At 32.1% G+C, this 24,087-nt stretch overlaps 2 protein-coding genes across 2 annotated transcripts in view; one reads left to right on the top strand and one right to left on the bottom strand.

Annotated features, from left to right (window-relative positions):
- Positions 1-24,087, top strand: part of LOC125068124 (calmodulin-A-like) — a 67,732-nt gene that overhangs the window by 11,164 nt on the left and 32,481 nt on the right. The window lies entirely within an intron of this gene.
- LOC125068126 (troponin C-like) lies at positions 519-22,506 on the bottom strand. Its single transcript, XM_047677143.1, has 6 exons — positions 22,436-22,506; positions 22,269-22,299; positions 15,507-15,650; positions 9,932-10,048; positions 2,563-2,694; positions 519-1,111 (listed from the first exon to the last, which is right to left on the bottom strand). Exons 1-6 carry the CDS (start codon positions 22,436-22,438, stop codon positions 1,083-1,085), a joined length of 456 nt encoding a protein of 151 aa, XP_047533099.1. The 5' UTR covers positions 22,439-22,506; the 3' UTR covers positions 519-1,082.

Consider the following 24,087-nt stretch of genomic DNA (forward strand, 5'->3'; position numbering starts at 1 on the left):
TCCTGTAGAGCTATTTTGTAAAATTATATTATATTTTGTAAAAAACAATCTCGAAACACACCGCAATCGTAAGTTGTAGCAAGTCACCGTAATTCGTATTTAGATAACGAAAAATATTAAAAGATTTATGAAAAAAAAAAATTATTATTACCGATTTTTGTTGACTGCTCATAGATAATTATGATATTAGTTTTTGTACACTGGCTCACTTTTTTTCAAACCAGAACACAGAAGTTCGAAGAACAGCCGCTTTTTACAAGACCTTGTTTTGAAGCTCGAAATAACCGTTGAATAAATAAAAAAGAATAAACATTCCCATTTTCGAAATTCAAATACTTACCTTTTATTGAAACTTCTTCTTAACCGTTATTTTAATTGTTTTTATCTTCAATTTGGTCAACTTACTTTTTATACACGCTGAGTGTGAAAAGGTTATAAATGAAAAACACATTCTTGAAATGATTGATTCCTTCATTTTAATTAAATAAAAATGTATTATCAATTTTATTCCATGATATTTATTGATATTAAATTACATTAATTATTTAGATTGACTAGAACACGATTTTACGGGTATAAATATATTAATCGGTAGATATACGTCGTTAAGTTTATTCGTTTGGGTGTTACCGATTGGAATTAATATGCCCCGCGCAGATGTGTGCCCTGTGCCCTGTGTTTGCGGTGAAAGTTTCACAAGTCTGTTAAGCACTGCCCCGCACTGATTTTTTAGGCGATTGAGCGATTATATATCGCATCAATTACAATAATTAATTACAAAGTATTATATAAATTATATTGCAAAAACAAGTCGAAGGTCACCTTGGTGTTGTCATATTCAATATACTAAAAAAGAAAATATACCTGTGATAGATGGCTTAAGAAGCATTAAGCGAATGTTACGTAAAGAGAAGGTAAACTTAGCTTATTTCTTTTTATTATTTTGTAATGTTTTTAAAAATTTGGGAAACGATGAAAAATATGTATAAAAGATTTAAACGATTTTATATTTTTAGGTTTTTTTGATAATGAAAATTCCCAACGTATATCCACGCCTTAGGAACTCACAACAGATATACCTACTAGTCCCCAGTCATCATCTCCATAAATTCTGAAAAAAAAAATATAATTAAATACAATAAATTCTACTTTAAAATATGCAAAATCAATTTACTACGATAATAAAGTTCGTATATTTGTTAGTCAATCGGGGTAAACATTTAATCTTATTTTTTATATTTGACATAGAACTCTATTATTTGGTAGAATAAGACACGAGATACTCTTTTAAGTATTATTTTGCGTTACTATTAATGTCATACATTGTACGTTGTACTCGAATTGTATCTTGAAATGTTCTATCAAGAGTATCAGTTATAAATGCAAACAGACACGATAATGTTAACAAATACTATAACTATATGATAGATAAATTAATTGTATAATACTACTAGCTGAATTTGCGGAATTACCCGCGCGAAATTAATAAAACACAAACTTCCAAACCGTTTTACTCCCTTAGGGGTGAAGTTTTGTAAAATCCGGATATCTACACCCTATAAGGAACCTACTTGCCAAATTTCAAGCTTGTATGTGTTATATGTTTCTGAGATTTCGTGATTAATCAGTGAGTGGTATTTCGCTTTTATATATATAGTAGGTAGTCAACGATTAACTAAACTAACATATAAAAAAAAAAAACGGTAACTAAAAAGAAACGATGATATGGTTAGAAAGAATGTTACTGGTGAGATGATGTCCGACACGGAAGTATGGAAGAAAAAGACATGATGCGCCGCCCCAAGTAAAATTGGGATAAGGCCTGGAGGATTATGATATATAGTAGAAAATCAATCATCAAGAACAAAGTTAAATCAAATTTGTGCTCTTTAATAATATAAACGCAATCACATTTAATTCAATTTAGTTTTTGTATTGCAAATTAAAATTGGCTTCTAGTAGAATATTGTCGTGGTACTTACTTACATATAAGTGTGATTCTATTTTTAATATAATTATATAAAGATCTTCTTGTATATTTGTATCAAAATTAATTTAAAATAAAACATTGTTCAAAAATAGCTCTGTACAAAGTCGAATCAAAATTTTCAGAGACAGATTAATTAAATTTGTTCATTGGTGTTTTGTTAGTCAACGAAAGCTTAAATTAAAATGTCACTAGTCGTCAGCCAGAAGTAGGTCGTGACCCGCGAAATATGTTCTATAATTATGGCTACATTACACGGGTGGACATTAGATTAAGGAAAAACCGTTTACAAAGATTAAAACAGTAACTTCACTGTTTTTTCTTGTAATATTCACTGTGTAAACGGAGCTTTATTTAAATTAGAAAATGGCGAAAATATTCCCGAATAAAGTACTTATTGAATTAAATTAAATATAAACAAATCTAGCTGTCGCATAAGCTAACGAGTATACAAATAAGGCAATTACTCGATATACTACAAGACTGATTATACAAATTAATTTATTGTTAATTAAATTACTTTTTCAGTTATCTCGAATCTTATCCAAGAAATTTAAACGAACAAAGATGCGTACCATCAAAATCAACAGTTCCCGAAGCGTCGGTATCTATTTCCGCAATCATTTCGTTGAGTTGGTCCGGCGTCAGCTGGTCGTCTAATGCAGCGAGTATCTCCCTTAGACTTGAAGTCGGGATGTAACCGTTGCCTGGAATTGAAATAAACCAAATTACACTTTATTCAAGTAGACACTGAATTTAAGCTCTTTTGAATCTGAATGTTAAATCAAAATTGGAATATGAATTCTACCAATGAGAATACAGTAATGTATATATTTACACTTGTGTTTATTATTTATAAATAAGTTTTGGATACATAATTTTATATCAGATTAATAGACAAATATTGAATCAAAACAATACAAAAAAAAAGTCTGTAAATTTGGCAAAGTTGGTCTAAGACTTTTGGTCTAATTTTTTGAGCAAAAAAATTTCTATTCTACCATATTCCACCAGTAAACTTCAGTACTGAATAGTAGACAAAAAACTCGCAGCTGAACACCCCTGAACATCCTTCAAACGATGTTTACGTTTTCAGAGCACGATAAGATTTATGTAATATATAAGCAGCGGGATGCACTTGTGTTATGGAAAATCAGATGTAACGACGGTACTACAAACACCCAGACCCAAGACAACATAGAAAACTAATGAACTTTTTCTACATCGACCTGACCGGGAATCGAACCCGGGACCTTGGAGTGGCGTACCCATGAAAACCGGTGTACACACTACTCGACCACGGAGGTCATCGCGAACTGAGTTAGGCATTTTAATTTATCATATGAAAAATTAATTTCTCGTCTTTGGTTGAGATTTACGTGTTCTGACTCAGTAGCCGATCTCGACTTAATAAAATATCAGGTTAAAAATTTAGTGTTTCCGTTCTTCGTGAATGAAAATATCGTGAAGCTTCCGAATGTGAGGAATACTACTGAGATATATCTGTACAGATATTTCTCTTCACTTCACATTTATTTAAATTTTCTCCTGATATTAACCAGCTGTTTCAATCAATACGTAAACAAATACAATATCTCCATCGGCATAACGTCTGAAGCAATTTTCTTATCGGCTAAGCGCTTAATGCGTTAAGTGCTATTCAAAATATAAATTTTCCAAAACAATAAATATATCAGCAACAAAATAATTTGCGTTCTCGCGAACAATTCTATCCGTCAGGTATAAATCTGGCACTGAATTAAAGCAAACCAAATCAACAGACTTTTCTGTCTGTTACAATCGCGTGAAATTTCAAATCATTCCAACTGTGAAATAATTTGTTCGACGATTTTAAAATAAAAAAAAAATTGTTTCGTTAGACACCCGGTTTGAATGAAGTACTTTACGTATTATGTATTAAATAACATACATAATTAAATAAATTAAAAACGCGTGAGAATAAATAAATGACAAGGAATAAAATTTAAATTTAAAATCACATTTGAATTAAAACAATGACAAAAATAAGTTTAAAATATTAAACCGTTTAAGAGAATACGAGATAAGAGAAAGAGGTAGCTGTCTGCTACGATTGCTGCCAGTTCATTCTACTGTAACCCGAGTAAAATAACTTCTGTCCAAAAATAAAGCCTTTAAAATTAATATATTTCATAAAAATTTACACGAAAACGCATATACTAATTTTATATTAATTATAGACGTAACGATTTTAACGAAATCATTGGTCAAGTTTTTAACTAACAAAGCTACAGATCCGGAATTCTAGGCTGAAACTGGGTAGACGGTCAATCCAATAAAAATGAAATTTCTGTTAAAAGATTAAAATTACTTAAACGTAAAACGTACTTGAAGCTAGAATTTTAAATTTTTACAGATTTGTAATTTTGAAGGCATCGAAAAATTCTTGTTTTTGAATTTTGTGTTGGATTTACCGTCACATCTGGTTTCGAGTGTGAAAGAAAAGAGCGTAATTATGTATACTCGTGTTGACGAGTAACTGCGCATAAATGTTAAAGTGGTATAACATTTATATAAAAACAATAACAAAAAGTGTCTTAAAGTAATCTTGTATGGAACCGTATATAGAAGAAAGAGAAATATAGGAAAAGGTCGCCTGGGGCAGACGTAACGCTTTCATTACGTGAAGGTTTCTGCTAGTTCACTTTACTAAAAGCCGCGTCAAATAACTTAGTTCCAAAAACGCGTTATTATCTTTGACAGTCTACCAAGACATATCAAAGGAAAAAAGTATAAATTTAATAAAATTAAAAGTTATAATAATGAGAACAAAACATAAGCGACTTTTAGTTCACGCTTATGTAATAACAGTATAAAAATAATCCGTAGTTAGAACAAACTAATCAGCACTAATAGTTCGGTAATTTTAAAACACCGCCAACGCTGTACTGAAACGACAATGAATTATTTTATAAAGTGATCGTAACATAGTGTTGTAATTGAATTCACTCGATATCGAGACGACCCATTAATCACAAGCGCAATCCGTAATTTATAATATTTACTTCACAATTAACCGTTAAACGAAAACATTATAAATAATTTTCAATTCAATACAATGAATAATTAATTGTAAAATATATTCAGACGAGTTGATTGAAAATAATGAAATAATTATTTTAGTTTTTTTTTTACATTATTATTTACTAGCGACCCGCCCCGGCTTCGCACGGGTGCAATGTGGGTAATCGCTAAGAGATAGACATATACCATCGCGGACTTTTTTGAAGACCGTTTTAAGGTGTACAATACTGAAGTACATTATTTTGATCTATCTTGTAGGGTTCAGCCAGCGTTTACAATGTAAGCGCAAAAAATGTATAAATTTACGACATCACATTAGAAACTTTTAAAATTATCAGTGTTATTTAACTATATTGTCTGTGTTTTATATACAAAAACCTTCCTCTCGAATCACTCTATCTATTTAAAAAAACCGCATCAAAATCCGTTGCATAGTTTTAAAGATTTAAACATACAAAGGGACATAGGGACAGAGAAAGCGACTTTGTTTTATACTAAGTAAAGATAAAGATTCAAAGGATTATCTTAATATTTGATCGTAAAATGATAAAACTTTTCTTGAATTTTTTCGTAAAAAAATCTTACTTAAATATTCATTGACGGAAAATACGTTTAATTTATTGTGTACATTCTTCGGTATAAATATATTTAAGTGACTATAAAATTTTGTAAATTGGTAAAACTGTTCGCTTGATGTTTAATTTTATGTTATGTAACAGAGTAATTATACACTTAAGAGATTGAGACCACATTGTGGTTCTAAATATGAATATTTAATTAATTTGGTAACATATTAATAATAAGCCCCTTATCGATAATAACTTTCAATACTGACAGCATATACGCGTAATATTAATTTATAAAACACTAGCAATCCGCCCCAACTTTGCACGGGTGCAATTAATTAATAAAAAAAAATATATGATATAAATATAATGTATACACCCTATAGCACTCAGGAATAAGGTAGCTTTCTATCAGTAAAAACATTTTTAGATTTAGTTCATTGATTTAGGGGGTAACCCCTATAATAATACACCCCCTACATACAAACAAACAAATTTTACATCTTTATAATATTAGTACAGATAAAAATATAGAAGTGTAGATATAGATTACAATTTACAAAAAAAAAGAATTTAAAAAAAAAACGTAAAAAATAATTACACAATTTTAGTCGAAACATAAACATAAATTTCCATATTCAACATACGAATTTCCATGCCATATTTTCGTGCCTTAATTTTCTTAGTTCACCTAAAATGTATACGTAACCCTAACGCAAATTTGAATGTGTCTAGACCCACCAGTGGAGGTTATTCGTAGTATAGATCTGCGTGTATTGTTTTGATGAAAAGTTAAATCACAAGTACTTTATTAACCCTGAAATGTGCGATATTTTTTAAATAAATAAATAGATTATATTTCAAATTGGTTTTGGTTTTGAAATTACGGTTTAGTTGCGTTTTAGTTAGAAATTATCATGTTTGAATTTTTAACCGTAACACGTCTGTGCACAGATATTTACAAAACTAATTTAACGGTTAATTTAAAAATCGAATTGCATCAGCGTCATCGATATAAGTCACATTGTTCCTAAATAGTTTCGATAATACAATTGTTTTTGAAATTTCATCGGTATCGATAAAGTTGGCACGCGTCCAGGACATCGATTGAACCGAATCACGGACAATTATGATAGATTCGCTTTTTTGCAGATGTTTTATTGAAGATTAGAAATTTAAATTGAATTAAATTAGTTATTGTTTTCCATCAATTTTTATCCAATCGGTTATATTATTTACAATAATTAAGATCTTTAATAATCATAACCTTAAACAATTCAAACATGACTACGCAGGCATATAAAATTAACAGCTATTTAGTATTTACTGCATGGTAACCACGAAATATACCTTTATTAATTAGACTTTTGCAAGCACTTTGAAATCATCATCAGTCATTTTACAGAACTATATTTAGTAAATCTACTACCGGTTCTGAATGTAGATTCTACCCTGAAGAACCGGCAAGAAACTCAGTAGTACTCTTCGTTCCAACGTTTGATATATGTATGTACATGATGTAGCTCCACGTTTTTTTTTTGTCACAGCTTATTAATAAAAAACTATTTATTTTTATTATTATCATTAATTATACATAAAATATTATTAATAACAAATTACACGTTATAGAAATCTGTTGAATACGATATTTCATTTCTTTTCTATTCTTATGTTCATGACATAACATAACACGTAGCTTTCAACCAACTGACTGAAGCGCGATACCTCATTTCTGAAAATATGTTAGCAACATAGAAACTATATACCGCATATGAATACAAAGCTACTAATACTTAGTGTGCGTAAAGATTCAGTAAAAAAAAAAAAAATGTTCATTTTATTTTATTAAGGATTATTTAATCTAACGTAGAGAACAGGTTTCGCGAGGAAAGGATAAATACAAAGAAACATATGAACATACACATGTTCATACACAGATTTATAAAATCTTAACCTTCCCTTGTTTTACCGCAGTCGTAAAGAAATGCCAAACTTATTTTGTCGCTCCCTTGAGGTTTGAACGTACGATGTACATGTTTTGAAATTTCTTCCGACACATTTGGGTTTTCCTCACGATGTTTTCCCTCGAGGAGCATGAGATGAATTGTAAACGATATCACTTAAAAAAGTCGGTGTGCGGGTAACATAAATTTTCGCCGTTTTAATGAAACTAGAATCAAATCATGATTGATTGATAAGCACCTTTGAATTCAATTATTTTCCTGGTAGCCGTGCTATTCATTATAATCTACCGCCAAACAGCAATAGTGTTGTTGCGTTCCTTGCGTGCGATTGCGTTTTCTTTTCATGATATTCCTTTTCCTTTCTTTTGTTTATGATACAGCTTAGCGGGCGAACATATGGGCCACCTGATGGTAAGTGGTCACCACCGCCCATGGACATTAGCACTGTTAGAAATATTGAACATGCCTTACATCACCAATGCTTCATCTGCCTTGGGAACTAAGATGTTATGTAGTTACACTGGCTCACTCATCCTACAAACTGAAACATAACAATACTGAGTACTGTTGTTTGGCGGTAGAATATCTAGTAAATGGTGGTAAGTGTGGTGGTTCCGGTTTGAAGGATGACGCCAGTGTAACTACAGGCACAAGGCTCATGACGTCTTAGTTCTTAATCTTGGTGGTGCATTGGTGATATGAGGAAAGTTTAATATTTCTTATAGTACTGATATTTATAGGCAGTGATGATTGTCTATCAGCTGGCCTATTTGCCAGTCCGCCTACCTATGTGACATAAAAATAAACTTCGAAATAAAGTTTGGGTTTTTGTTGCAACCTTTTGATGCACTAAACCACTGGGTTTAGTGCAACAAAAGGTTGCACTAAGCCCAGTGGTTACACTTTTCCAACAGTGAAATGCCATAAGTGCGTTCTTCTACTCGTGCACCAGTTCATCATATAATGGACTGTTATTCACCAAACGAATAATTTGTGCAACTTTAGCTGTGTTAATTAACAACAATGTTTATATTATTATTGTATCTTTTTACAGTATTAAATTCAATAGTAAGCTAAAACCCGTTCGGGATGTACATTTTCCGAAAAATATCGGCAAGTAACACTTGTCACACTTCCGTTTTCAATTTAAATGGATATCCAAGTCATGAGAAACGTTTACCATAAGGGTACATTGTATTTTGTCTCTTTGTTATAAGTTATATATGTACTATGTTACGCGAATAACTACAATATCCTCATATATTATATTTCGACGACCTCCGTGGTCGAGTAGTGTGTACACCGGTTTTCATGGGTACGCCACTATGAGGTCCCGGGTTCGATTCCCGGCCGAGTCGATGTAGAAAAAGTTCATTAGTTTTCTATGTTGTCTTGGGTCTGGGTGTCTGTGGTACCGTCTTTACTTCTGATTTCCATAACACAAGTGCTTTAGCTACTTACATTGGGATCAGAGTAATGTATGTGATGTTGTCCAATATTTATTTATTAATATTTGGTTCATTTCTGTCGACTAAATATATTCAACGTTGTTTTAACATGAGTTTAATTTAGCAACTGTAGTTAGAGTTATCTTAAAGAACTAAAATGTATTGCTTTAGGTCGTATGTAAGGTAGCTTAGACCTTATCTCTGGAAATACGGACCAAACAAATTAAAAAAAAAAACTTAAGATGACTAAAAGTAGACCGTATAACGAGATTTAAGTCAATGTAAGCCTGTTTAGTTTAACTATTGGTCAATCATTGGTCGAAATTCGACCGTCATTAATTACTAACAAAAATATAATATACATTGATTCAAAAATTAGACTCAACTCGACAGTACATTGTCATTATTACAATAAAAAACAAAAATGTCAAAAAATGTCATTGATTTTCAACGTTGACATGACGTGTGTTGCCATTGGCCATTATGTATTTATATTTATGTGTGTGTTAGACGCATCGTAGTGCGTGAAATATTTTTGAAGTGATTATTTCTAATGAGAAGGTGATCCGCTTCGTTACGTAACGCGTTACGGCGCCAGTCTGCTTAGCTTTCCTTTCTGTTTCGCATACGGTCGATAGGCTCATCCTCTCTCACTCTAACCCACACCGCTAGCCGTATTTCGGACAGTTTACGTTATCACCAAGACGCACACGTATTTTTTTTAATTTATTTAATATGTTTGTAATACATATTGTATAAGCATATTAACCACCCTCCCCTCTTGTTCCATATCAATTTTAACTTGTCAAACTTCATACCCATTCATTCGCATAATAATAAAAAGGGATCAAAAAGTTTTTACTTCACGTATTATTATTTTTTCCTTTATTTGTGTTAGTTTACCTTCTTTGTCATAAAGTCTAAAAGCTTCTTTAAGTTCCTTCTGCAAAGCCTCGTCGTCTTCGTCGAGGAAGTGTGTCGCGACTCGAACGAACGAGTCGAAGTTCAGCTTCCCTGAACCTGAAAATGATAGCAGTTTGTTATTTTTTCAAACAAATTATTGTAACTATTGTGTAATGATTACACAAAGGTGCAAATTTGTATGATTTTATATTAACAGTCGTATTGCCGATAAATAATTCTCACGCACACGTCGTTGCGACGTATCCGATATTATTGGTTAAATAATATAGTGTTATTATCTCAATATTTGTTTATGTCGTATTTCGTTAATATACATTAACAACTTTTCATCAGATCTCTGTGAATAGCATTAGCATTAGCAGCCTGTAAATTTTCCCACTGCCGGGCTAAAGGCCTCCTCTCCCTTTGAGGAGAAGGTTTGGAGCATATTCCACCACGCTGCTCCAATGCAGGTTTCCTCACGATGTTTTCCTTCACCGCCGAGCACGAGATGAATTCTGCCTGCCTGGGTTTGAACCCGGAATCATCGGTTAAGATGCACGCGTTCTAACCACTGGGCCATCTCGGCTCTTGCTGTGAATAGTAGCTCTAATAAATTAAGATTCACATACCTACACTTTTATATTTCAATTATTTTTGTTCAGTTTTTTTTTTTCATTGTATAATCTTTCAATTATAAAATGAAAAAAAACAGGCTGCTAATGTAAAAATTTAATGTTTTTGGAACAAACTTCTTTTACGTGGCTGTATGTACAATAGAGTGATCGACACAAATCGTCCAGTAAAGAGCTTAAAGGGTTACGCTCCTCCAGGCTATCTTCCCCTCTCTTTTCTTTCCTCATAACCTTTGATTTTACGGTTATTTATAATATGATCCAAACTTATTTTTTTGTAATTGTTTTAATTGACACGTGATTTGAATAACATTTTTATATCTTGTCATTTATATTTTCCTGAACATTGTTAATTTATTTCACGGTGTTCGTTATTTAATACATACTATGATTTTTTATATATCTGTATGTAGTATAGTATAGTTATTAAGATAATAAATTATTAATATGTGCCACTTTGTCAGACGTTACAGAAACTACGTACAATCTATTCAAGTTTTCAGCTAACAACTAAACACCAAGTATAATATGGAATTTAGTGAATACGTCACCAAAACTTGAACATTAGAGAAGTTTAGCCGGGGATTATATTTGATGTTGAGTAGTTGTTTTGTCGTCGTGCTGAGCTGGACGACGTTTCGTTTCATCACTAATTTACGCAATTTTTCATGACAACATTTTTAAACCATGAATATTAGTTCATTATACTATATTGGGACTTTCTCGGCTCTACGACTGATTTCATTAATAATTGCGCTATTTTTTATATCACATCAATTTTTTTTTAAATTTCACTTTAAATTTTTTATAAAGTCAACTAATTAACACTTTACGAGTAACAACACTATTATCCAAATCAACAACCAAAGTAACCACGCTCCGATATATATATATATAGATATTTAGATCTAATGTACGTGTGTATGTAACTGATTCCGAAGCGGTTGGACCGATTTCGATTTTGTTTTGTGCTGTGAATTTTATCTATATCACCCGGTAGGTGGCGCTGCGAACGGAAAGTGAATATAAATCTTATTTCATCCGAACGTAGTCGGGACGGACGTGAATTATTTTTATTTTCCATCAATTGAAAATTATTTAGTAAGTAAAATCAAATATGTAATATCCCGTTAATATATCTTACTGAACTTATCTTTTTCATAATCTAATAAATAATAGGAGAAATCAACGAATTACGCCCAGATTTGAACCGAACTAGCTCTACCCGCCTAGACTAAAACCACTCTATCGTTCTTCGTGAATCATTTAAACCTTTTACATTTGATACCATCTTAAAATATATAAATTTCGAATTCTAATAAAATACCTGAAATTTCAATGATACGATCTCAAACTATTTACATAAATGTACTTAAAAAAATAGATAGGAGGACATTTAAGACCCTTAGTATGCAATACGCAAGCGTTGGAACCGGCAACCTACTATCGGATCGGAGCGATTTTAAATGCGGCCATTAATTCAAGTACCGTTAGCATATTCGATGAAATGGTATAAAATTTCAAAAGAATTTCTAAAACTACCGTATTTTTCGTTTGATTTGAATCCACCTGGATCCGTTTTTGACTATAGCTTAAAGTATAATAAAATGTAAAATAACATGGTTTTATACCAAATTCAAATATGGAATTGTGTCTTAAGTCCGGAATAGATTTTTAAAATTTCAAGTACGTTTTTACATCCATGTAAAACTGATTTTCGTACACTCACGATACAAAAAACCACTTCTGTAGTTTGGTTTGAAATAGTCCCAAAAATGTCATCATTATATTTTTACAGTCGAGACGCTATACATATATATTTAAGAGAACCAAACGCTAGCGCGATTCAGAAACCGGGCTTTTCATACAAATTATCAGAGCAATTATTGATATTTTTATTTACGGTTAGACAATTGTTAAATGTAAAAATATAGCATATGAAGTCTCAATAGATTCAGGTCGGGTCAGTTACAGGTCATGCATATGCTGACCAACAGATCGGGCCGATTTGAAACGTATTCGGGTACCGTTAGCATAATAAATACTATTGTTTGGAATTGCAAATACAAAATCGAATCACGTAATCGTACTAAGCATGTTGCTTTGTGACGATAATCTACATGACTTCTATATCAAACGATATGTTACATACCAGGAGTTTAAATAAAATCCCTAAAATTAAGAAATAATAATATTTCTTATATAATCGATACGTACATGATAAATGATAATCTTTGAACATTGACTTCGTATATATAATATTTTTCCTATTACGACTTAATACATATTCGACTAGGTAACATAGAACACGGATTGACAACGGACAAAATTACTAATTTTGTTGAAAATAATCGCGAACATAAATCCCCAACAAGACATTATATGAATCCCTTTAGTTGTATCAGTCTTTAGTTCCCTCGACCCTAAGTGTCTTTTAAGGGTCGTTAAGGGGACGAAGTGCTATACAGGATGTTGCTTTTGTTACACGTAATCTACATGGCTGAGTAAATTACCCTAATAAGCACCATTGTGATTAATTTATTAACAATGATGTAAAATGTTTGGAGTCAGAAATTGTGACCATTATGTATGTAGGTGTAAACTAGCAATCCAGAAATAATTAAAAGATACACCAGACGCATGGACAACACTTCTGAGGAACATTTGAAAGAAAAATAAAAAAAGAATTGACCCATCAAGCGAATTGTAGCTTCAAATTTAATTGCCATGATATTATTTTAGAATAATATCATATTAGGAAGCCGAGCCCAACTCGTAACTACCGGCCTGTTACCGCGAACGGGAGGATTAATGAGTCGACTCGTGACGCGCAGGAAAATGACTATAGCGTCCGCTCTTGCGCCGTTATACCTCATTTTGTTTATAAGTTATATTATTTAATTTATGCATTCTGATAAAACCTCTTTGTTATTTACACGCGCATATTTACTTTGAATTTTTCACTATTCGAAGTGTTTTTTTTCTGTTTAATTCATACCTAAACTGCGTTTATATTGCTTAAGTTGATACTTTAACTAAAAAAAGATGTATTTCACTAGTAATTAGTACGATGCCATGAAAGTATATCAGTTTAACAGTATGTAAGTCGTCATATAAAAGATTAAGAAATCTTTAAAAGATTAATCGAACGTTCAAGAACACACACGCATACAAAATTGTGATACACTATATGAATATAAAACAAAATAAATGTCTTTATCTAGACATTAAAAAATCTGACCCATTATAATATACCCCAAATTAAAAATAAATTTATGATAACTATACTCAAGTTACAGTACTTAGTAATATAATAAATATATCATTGGTGAAATTATCATGTCTATCTGATGACGAGAGACATTTTATTCAACGTGAATAACTACTTGAAAGTCGTAAAAGCGTTCAACGGTTAGATGTGCGGGGATATTCTGTGAATAACCTCGACTTCGATGTCGATCTCGATTATAAAATACCAATAATTTGTATAGAATTTGATGATGTAAAGTAATTTTTACTTCTTACACTACCAGTGTCTGTAAACATTACCATGGTTACTGTTAGAATAATTAAAGGGATCTTAATAGAGAATTGAGGAGCATGATCATAATGGCAAAATAATATGACATGACATTTGCTGTCACGGCATACAGAGTCGGTATTACCCTCAAACTAATAGATATTCACATAAAAGGAGTTGTGTCATTGGACAACCAGTTGGACCCAAGTCGCTTGCGATTTATTATATTATTTATTAAATAACAGACAAATTGTGTTTATAATTCATCTCGTGCTCGGCGGTGAAGGAAAACATCGTGAGGAAACCTGCATGTGTCTAATTTCAATGAAATTCTGCCACATGTGTATTCCACCAACCCGTATTGGAGCAGCGTGTTGGAATATGCTCTAAAACTTCTCCCCAAAGGGTGAGGCGGCCTTAGCCCAGCAGTGGGAAATTTACAGGCTGCTAATGTAATGTAATGTAACAGACAAAATAAAATGAATTAACAACTTTTAAGAATACTTTAATGACAAAAAAGAAAATGTTATTAAAAACCTCATATGAATTGAACCAATAAAAAAATAGTTTAAATAACAATATATTCAACTGTATGCAACAGAAAGAGACAGAGAGAAAGAGAAAGAGAGAGAAGAGATCGAGTATCCATAACGTTTTTCGTTACGTGACGATTTCTGCCATTACACTCTATTGTAAGCCGCTTAAAAGAACATTGTTTCAAAAAATAGTAAGCAACGTATGTTGACAGGCGACAATAGCTTCAATAATTATAACTACTAAATGATACAAGAATAAAAATAGCGTATCATCGTAAGTCGTTTACAACGGTTTACGATCGAATCGAGCGTCGAGTGTTATATTGGCCGCACCGGAATAGCGTTACTGTTTTATATTGGTACATCTCTTGACTGTGTTACGATTTTTATGACATTCCTTCTCACAGCTGTATTTAGTTTCCAAGGATCGAGATATCGTTTTGAAATCGTTTTTAAGGTAAGTCGACGAAATATTTTCCTAAATACGTAAATATTTAACTCAGACAGGGATTTAGAATCATTATCATCCTCCTGCCCTTATCCCAATTTTACTTGGGGTCGGAGCAGCATGTCTTTTTCTTCCATACTTCCCTGTCGGACGTCATCTCACAAGTAACGTTCTTTCTAACTATATCGTTTTAGGGATTTAGAATATTGAAGTATAAAAAGTCTTATTGAATTATTAATATAATATGCAGAAAAGAATTATCTACAATTCCTTTAATAAAATAAGCACTTACATAAATAAAAAAAAAAAAAAAAATATTGCTTACATACTATTGAGCACATAATGGTTGATTAGTTACAAAATAAAATTTTAACAAAAAAAAAATGAAACCATTTTAAAAAAGGAATGGACTTTTAGAATAAATTTATTAACATACCATCTACATCTTCATTGTCCAGCATCTGATCCAAATCGTTATCATCGAAGCTGTGGACCATCGTGTTCAAAATTGTTCGAACTTTTTCTTTCTCAATGCGACCTTGCTTGCTCGAATCAAACATGCTGAAGGCGCGTCGCAACACTGCCAAAAAATAAAATAATTAAATATATGTATTAGGCTACATTCAAAAAGCAAATAGATTACCACAAATGCTTTAGCTGAGACCGACGGTGACCAATGACGGCCATTTGACTGAATTGGTTATAAATAATATACCTAATAATTGTTCATTATTATTGTTATTCTTCTGTCTAAATATTTGACCTGAGAAGCCTCGGTAGGGCGTAATTTCTTAACGAATATTTTGGGGTCAATCTCAGACTAAATTTATAATTAATCTCACTGAATAAAAGCCGACAAATGTTGGATTAAAGTCTCCGCATATATTGGATACATAGGGGCTTTCACCAGCTCGTACTAAAGCGTTGTCTCGTCCTAGCCCAACAATGAAGCATTTACTGTCTGTAAAGTACACAATTTTCAAGTTATTCATTAAAAGACCACTTTCTCTTTGAAACTCCAACTTCCCGATAAAATTACGCATCGTGAATAAGTATTGGATATTATAATTCGATCTCAAACTGAGTCGGAAGTAATACCCTGAAATTACGCGCAGCGGGACCGTAAGTCGAATTTGAGTAGGTCGAGCTACATTGAATTAAGGAAAAATAATACCACGGCAAAGCTTGTTTTTTTTTTTTTTAAAGAAATGTGCGAAACTCATCAAGCTAAACGAGGTTTAGTTCCTAAAGTCACCTTTGAGAAATTCTTTAGGCTACAGCGGAGTATGAATTCTAAAGACATGGGAAGATTAAATGTTCGTATAACTCCGGATTTAGCATACGACTGTATTCATAAGCACACATGCATAAATATATACACCACACACACCACCACCACCACCACCACCTCATATATATTTACACGTATATAAATAAAAATACATATGAACACGCAGACATTCTTCTACATAGCACCGATTTTGGAGATCCAAGAACGTGACGAGTCATAATGAGAACTTTATGAAATTGAATCTTTATTTAAATTAAAAATAGAAAACTGACTTTATTTTTGTGTTTATTACCTTGTTACGCTTTTAAATATTTGACTACCATCACCATGAATTTTTTTAAACTTGGATCAGCGGCGGAGAAATGGTCATAGGGTGGATATTCTACCGCCAATTGGTAATATTTAATATCGTTGTGTTCTAGTTTGAAACTTGAGTAAGCTAGTGTAACTGCAGGCAAAAAGGACATAACTTAGCTCCTAAGTTTGTTGGCTCATTGTTGTGATGTAAGGAATGGTTAATATTTCCTACAGAGTCAATGTTTATGGACATTAGTGACCACTAATCATCAGGTGGCCTAATGTTCCGCCTACCTATATCATAAAAAAATAATACCTGAACCCCTTCACACGCGGGTAAGTCTCGGGTAGAAACTATTTAAAGTTAATAATCTATTTCGTCACAATGTATTACTACAATATTATGTGTATTCACAGTAGCATTGATCACTTTGACAAAATCAGTGATAATCATTGTATGTGCACAATAAGTAAGGATAAGCTTATAACGCCAAGTTTCCGACTCCCCGAAATCAATAAATCTTTCTTGGGGTAACCTATAATAAAATTCTGCAGATATATTTAGCTTTGCCGTTTCTTAAATTCAAGTTATTTGTAAAAAATACTTTGGTAAAGAAGGCATATCGTTCAATAGAAGATTATTCAGATGACAAAAAAGCGCGAGGTTAATACTTGTTGACTTCCAAGCAGGATATATTACATATATATATAATTGTAAACTAACATGACTGTATTTTTAAATGTTGAAAAAAGAGTAACGACTGAGTTTCTTGTCGGTTCTCCTCGGCAGAATCTACATTGCGAACCGGTGGTAGCTTCACTTAATATATTTTGTTTAATGACGATTCAAAAGTGCTTGTAAAAGCCTACTTGAATAAAGTATATTTTGTATTTTTTATATCTAATTATTATCAACCTATATATTCTAAAAATAAATGATTTTTATAATTGAAAAAGTATCTTATAAATCGAACGCGCAGATAAAGTTTTCGATTTCCATAAAGCGTATTCCGTAAACTCCAATATTTCGAATTGACTTTTATAGCACTGGTAACTTTTTCTATATCGCCGGATAAACGGCATCACGTCGACGCTTCATACGAACTGACAAGTTATTCAGAATAAACGTGAAAGCGAAATTTCTGACTCAATATTCGGATTGAGTTCTATTCAAAGTTTGATCCCTTCAATTTCTTTTAATGACACGCGCATGTGAGACACCCCATCGCTTTTTATACTTAGACTATCTAACTATAATAAAGTGATATATCAACTATTATTTTAAAATAATCATATATCATCCTATCTTAAAGTATGATAGTACTTGGTGATAGGACTTTTTGACAAAGCTGTCTGGTTAGATATCCTCATCATATGTTATATCGCTACAGAAATACTTTGTATTTTAAATTAACATGGTTATTTTTATTACTATAAGTGCCTGGTGGGCTTCTGGTGGAGTCTCTGGTGGACTTCTCTTCCCTCGAGTCTCGTGAACAAGACATTCGTAGTTAATGTCGAAATATCGAGCTCCACCAGATAAAAATAAAGTACATGGTAAATATCCCGTTTCAAATACTTATAGTAATACTTTGTATTGTCGTGTTCCGATTTGAAGAGTAAGTGAGCACAAACTCTGAGTCCTAAAGTTTGTTGACAAATTGACATTGTAAGGAATGGTTAATATTTCTTACAGTGCCAATGTATATGAGCCGTAATTTACCATTGGATTGGCAATTGCCAAATGAAATTAATTAATTAACATATACATTCTGCCATAATTTGTTACATTCTCAATAGTTTGTGAACATAGACATAAAATGCTCTGTGGTTTAACAATCAAACTTTGAAAACGTACCTATACTAAAGTTAAGAGTGGCACTATTGAGGCACACTGCTAACTTTAGTGGCTAACCCCTTAACGTCGCATTTAAATCATCAGCGAATAATTCTCGAAAAAAAAAAAGAAATCTCGAAGAAAAGACATGAAAACGAGCGATTTGCTTCTAAAATTTTATAAATTATTAATAAGTATCGACTAAATTACTTTTTATGCTTTAATTTTGTAATTGTCACTTTCATAATTGTTCAACAAAGATAATTGGTGTTTTTTTTTTTTTTATGTTCGTCCAATACATCACAAATAAATAAAAATGACAAAGTTCACGAGAATATGCACCGCGCACGATTGCACACGAGTAATAATTTGATTCGCGTCAAAAAATCGACACCGCATACGGACGAATATTCGCGGGGAGTACCACCATATTACACCCGAATAATATACTCAGTAATATCCGGCGAGTATATAAACGAAGCATAATGATTTCAGAATACCAGCAAATTGTCTTTTGAGTCTCTGTATAACATCACGGTAGTAGAGTTTTTTTTAATGACGTCACAAGAATACTGACAACAAGCAAAATAAGTTTTTATATCTATTGACGAATATGTTTATAAAAATTACGAAAATGTAAAGAAAATTATGCTACATGATTATTGGTTGAAAAAGGGAAAAATAATAGAAACTGCTTCGATTCGAATTGAAAGCATTTATCTAAGCCCGCAGTCGTGTATTTGCATACGAAAAACCGAATCTATTGGTAGAATTGTCTACGAGGCGTTATTCAAAAGCTACGCTAAGCTAGAAACAGAGGGCCAATTCTACTAACTTATAACGGTAATAATGAATTCTCTATTCTATTCCGATCCAAATAAAAGGCATTTTATTCAAGTAAACTTCACAATGAAGCGTTTTTGAATCGTCAACATTTAAACACTACCACCGTTTCGTCAAGCATCCTCCAGCGAGAAGAAACGGCAAGAAACTCGCATAGTTGCTTTTTTTTTATTATAAACAGATTTACAATGCATTTACAGTTAGTGTTCAATCAGTCAGTGATGGAGCCCGAGCCTAAATCCAGGCACATTTTTTAAGTATTCTTTTAATGAATATCAATAAGATTAAATAATTAACTTAGTCTTAATAAACTTTTTAAATTCGACTATTCCTTACAACTCCGATCAATCGTAACTGAGGACCAATTCCACTTATTTATGTCGGTTACAATATTATTACGATTATATTTCGATAAAATTTCGACTGAACCGCAATTGCATTGATCTGTTCAAACTCAAACTCAAATTCCTTTATTCAATATAGAAGTATTACACTTTCTTATTGATTGTCAAGTAAAACACTACCACCGGTTCGGAAAAATAAAACACCCTGACCTGAGAAGAACCGGCGAAAGAAACTCAGCACGTTCGTTCGTAAAATAGGAAAACGGATGAACGATTACGTTTCGCTTCGATTGCGATAAACTTATAATTTGTTAGTAGAATTGGCGCCCAAATGACTACGAATAACGAACAGTAGAGTAAAAGTACGAAAATGACTGACTGATCATGATTTTAATTAAAAATTGTAAACGCCACTTAGTCAATTCAACTATCCGTAATCAATACGAATAGTGTTTTTTTTTTATTATAAGGCAGCATAGTACGATAATGTTGTAAGATATTTATTATAAGGGTTTGCCTTGCAATTTATTTCATTCGAAATCGAAAATTCGGTACCTTTACAAATAATAGCAACAAATTTGGTTTTCTAGTAATTCACCGCAATACTAGAATGACCTTATAACATAACCTACTATATGGTTTTATGATATTTCATTCGAATTAATGATTATTATTATATGACTTCAGATTTAACACTCGAATCCCTTTATGTCAGCTACTAAAATATTCCAAACTTAAACTTTGATATCTGTATATTATACGAATTCTTGTATATTAAAATAAACAAATATATATGTTGAAAATTAAATTAATATGCATAAATTTATAATATTATAATTGAATTAATATAAAATAGAATTAATATACTCGGTGTTAAGGTTCGAGCCCGCTTGAATAGGGTGTGGGTAGTAACCCACTCATCAGATACTCTACTTCCATACAGCAATATTTAGTATAGTTGTGTTCTGGTTTGAAGGGGGAATGAGCGTAACAGGCTCAAGAGACATAACATCTTAGATTCCAAGGTTGGTGACGCATTGGCGATGTCAGGAATGGTTAACATTTTTACAGCGCCAATGTCTACGGTGGTGTATATTTAATATAAGCAGGCTCGTCCGCCTATCAATATAATAATAAAAAAAAAATTGACTTCGTTTGACTAAATGCCATGAAAGTGGCATGTATACCTAGGTATTTTTGTATGGAGAAGACTTTTATATTGTCAGCCTTGCCACCAGTTTAACACTTAGCATTAGCAGCCCGTAAATGTCCCATTGCTGGGATAAAGGCCTCCTCTCCCTTTGAGGAGAAGGTTTGGAGCATATTCCACCACGCTGCTCCAATGCGGGTTGGCGGAATACACATGTGGCAGAATTTCGTTGAAATTAGACACATGCAGGTTTCCTCACGATGTTTTCCTTCACCGCCGAGCACGAGATGAATTATAAACACAAATTAAGCACATGAAATTTCAGTGGTGCCTGCCAGGGTTTGAACCCGAAATCATCGGTTAAGATGCACGCGTTCTAACCACTGGGCCATCTCGGCTCAATGGTTTAACACTTGCAGCTTAACATATCACCATGTCAATCGGTATACACTTTATTCTGAAATATTGGAGTACAAGTCGTGTCAAATAATAAAATTCACACAACATTTAAAGAGACTCTACTCAAATAAAAATGTTTCCGAATCTTGATATTTGTTACTTAGTCACTCGAATTTGACAGATTTTCGTGAAATCTAATATATTAGACAATATTCACACGGAATGGGATGGATGGATATTTTATAAAATTATTTTTAGCCGACTTCAAAGTAATATTACCAATTTGAAGTATTTTTAACTGTATGTTCGTCGATAGCTACATCGATTGTCAAGCAATTTCGAAGACGATATTTAATTTAAAAAAATCTAATTAAATAGGTGATTTAAATTTAAAGAAAAGATTTATATTAAAGTCTTAGATCCCCTATACTATAAGAAAGGGATGAAAACTGGTGGATTCGTTTTTTTTGTGTGTATGTAACTCGATAATTTTGCGATTTCTAAGCTACTTGTAATGATTATTCTTTTAATTGATTAGATTATATTTTGAAATTAATACCAGGTGCTACCCATATGGGTGGAAATTCAGAAGAACGCTTACAAGGTTTTAATAAAACCTTACAGCATTTTACAACTCAAAATTCAACTTTAATAAATTAAGTAAAAAACGATTTTTAAAATTGGCTTGCATATACTCTTTAAATAAAAACATAAAAATAATTTAATTACGTTGAAGAAAGGCATTAAAGGTTAAAATGTATTTTTAATCTAATTTATGCCCGCTGGAGCGAGTGAATAACGGACACTTTCGTAAATTTATTCAATTCGTTCATTTGTATAGTGTGAAAAATGTGGTTATGAATTTCATTAATTTAATTACTCTTTTGAATTTTAAATAAACAATGTAGTTGAGTTTTGTTCCCTTTATCTCAATAAAAATTAAAAAAAAAAAAAATTCGTTTATCACATATAAAAAAAGACTTAAAAAAACGTTTTTATAATAATGACATAATAAATATAATAATTACAGGACTTACTTGTTATTTGTTCATCGTCCAGTTGATTATTCTGCAATGACGTAAAATAAGATTAATAAACACGGATAAAAGATACCTCAAAAATACAGATAAAATATAATAATAGTATAATTATTTAATTTAAATAAAATTGAAAAAACCTTAAAAAATACAAACAATCAACGCACCATTTTTTTTTTTAATTCGAGTTAATTCTTTGAGCCAAGAAAACGCGGGAATATCGACGCGCGCTGGGACCAACTGGCGATTATAATGCACGAATGAAACACGACACGCGGCAATTTTTTTTTGGACAGGGTAATGATTCGGATTCCTAAGCTTGATAGAAACGTACTTATCATCACTGGGCATGTAATGCAGTCCTTCAATATAACCTTAAAGTTACGATAGTTTAAATTTAGTATAACATTTGTACGTTATAATGTTACCGAGAATTATAATAATAATTTTACGTATTATAATAAGTGAACTTTTCTATTAATTTGTTAACTACTGGAACAAGGTTCATAGCATCTTAGTTCAGAAGGTTGGTGGCGCATTGGCGATGTAAGGAATGGTTAATATTTCTTACAGCGCCGTAGACATTATGAGCGGTGGTGACTGCTTAACATCAGGTATCGCATATGCTCGTCCGCCAACATATTTCATAAAAAAAAATACGTGTCGTTATATTAATTGCCTCCTCATACAGGAGATATGTCATATTAATATTTATTAAACTGGGAGACGGTCTTATGGTCATATGAACTGAGTAATAATTTTAAATCAATTTAGCTAATCATTTTCCACACGTTACCAACCCCCTTGAGGGGTGAATTTAATAATGTAGCCTATGTCCTTACTTGTTGCTTAAACTAACTCCATACCTATTACTTTTGTGAAATAATTTAAATCAAGTGATTGGTCAAAAATTGCACAAATATTATTTATGTTAACAAAAAGCTAAATTATAATGAGTTATTTATTCCTTACTTAAGAAATGATCGATTCCCCATACAAACTTTCACCATGAATTCCGCGATAAAAACTCATCTACGTTCTTCCCTGGGGCTCAAACTATATCCACACTAAAGCGTGATTAGGTACTTTCGCATACATTAAAAATAAAATAAAGCAATATTAATAAATTATAATAAACCCCCATTGGAGCAGCGTGGTGGAGCAGTGCAGCAGCTTCTCCTCAAAAAAGAGAGGAGGCCTTAGCCCAGCAGTGGGAAACTTACAGGCTGTTAATGCAATAAGCTATCAAGTTAACTTTGGATGAAATCTCCCTTTGCAAGATTTTTGAAGTTCACCTAGTTATTCTTCCGTCAATTCCGTCAAGATTTTTTCTTTCCCAAAGGCAATCAGTTTTACGATGTATGTACTATGCCAATTGGCAATAGAGCTGCAATACTTCGAACTATATTGGCAGCCCTGGTTTTCATAACTCTTATGCACAAATCAAGTATCTGTTCCGAAGAAAAACAAGCACAGGAAATGAACAGTGAAAGTCCAAGGACTGTTTTAAATTTTTCCAATCATCTTTGTACTTTTTTGGTTATAAAAGAGCCACGGCATATTGAAAATTGATTACGTGCATTTTTAAGATTATTAAAATTCTTTCTTCAATATTCAAAATGTACTACTGAATCTTTTTTTATTAAAACGAAAAAATCAAAGAGCATTTTCTGTTCAGAGCGTCCTTGTTCATACGATAAGGTATGTACATATTTATTTATGTATAATATCTGTTTACTTGTAATATATTATGTAGACATGTAACTTCAGGCTGTTTCAAATAACTAAAATATAATTATCATTGTACAAGGAAAATGGT

The sequence above is a fragment of the Vanessa atalanta genome, chromosome 13 (assembly GCF_905147765.1).
Source record: "Vanessa atalanta chromosome 13, ilVanAtal1.2, whole genome shotgun sequence".
Taxonomy (NCBI): Eukaryota; Metazoa; Arthropoda; class Insecta; order Lepidoptera; family Nymphalidae; genus Vanessa; species Vanessa atalanta.

What these genes read in the sequence shown, in the direction of transcription:
- LOC125068126 (XM_047677143.1), bottom strand. An exon ending in GGACGATGAACAAATAACAA is followed by an intron (nt 15,651 to 22,268) that starts GTAAGTCCTGTA and finishes ATTTTTTGGCAG; the next exon opens with TGTTGCGACGCGCCTTCAGC. An exon ending in GGGAACTGTTGATTTTGATG is followed by an intron (nt 1,112 to 2,562) that starts GTACGCATCTTT and finishes TTTTTTTTTCAG; the next exon opens with AATTTATGGAGATGATGACT.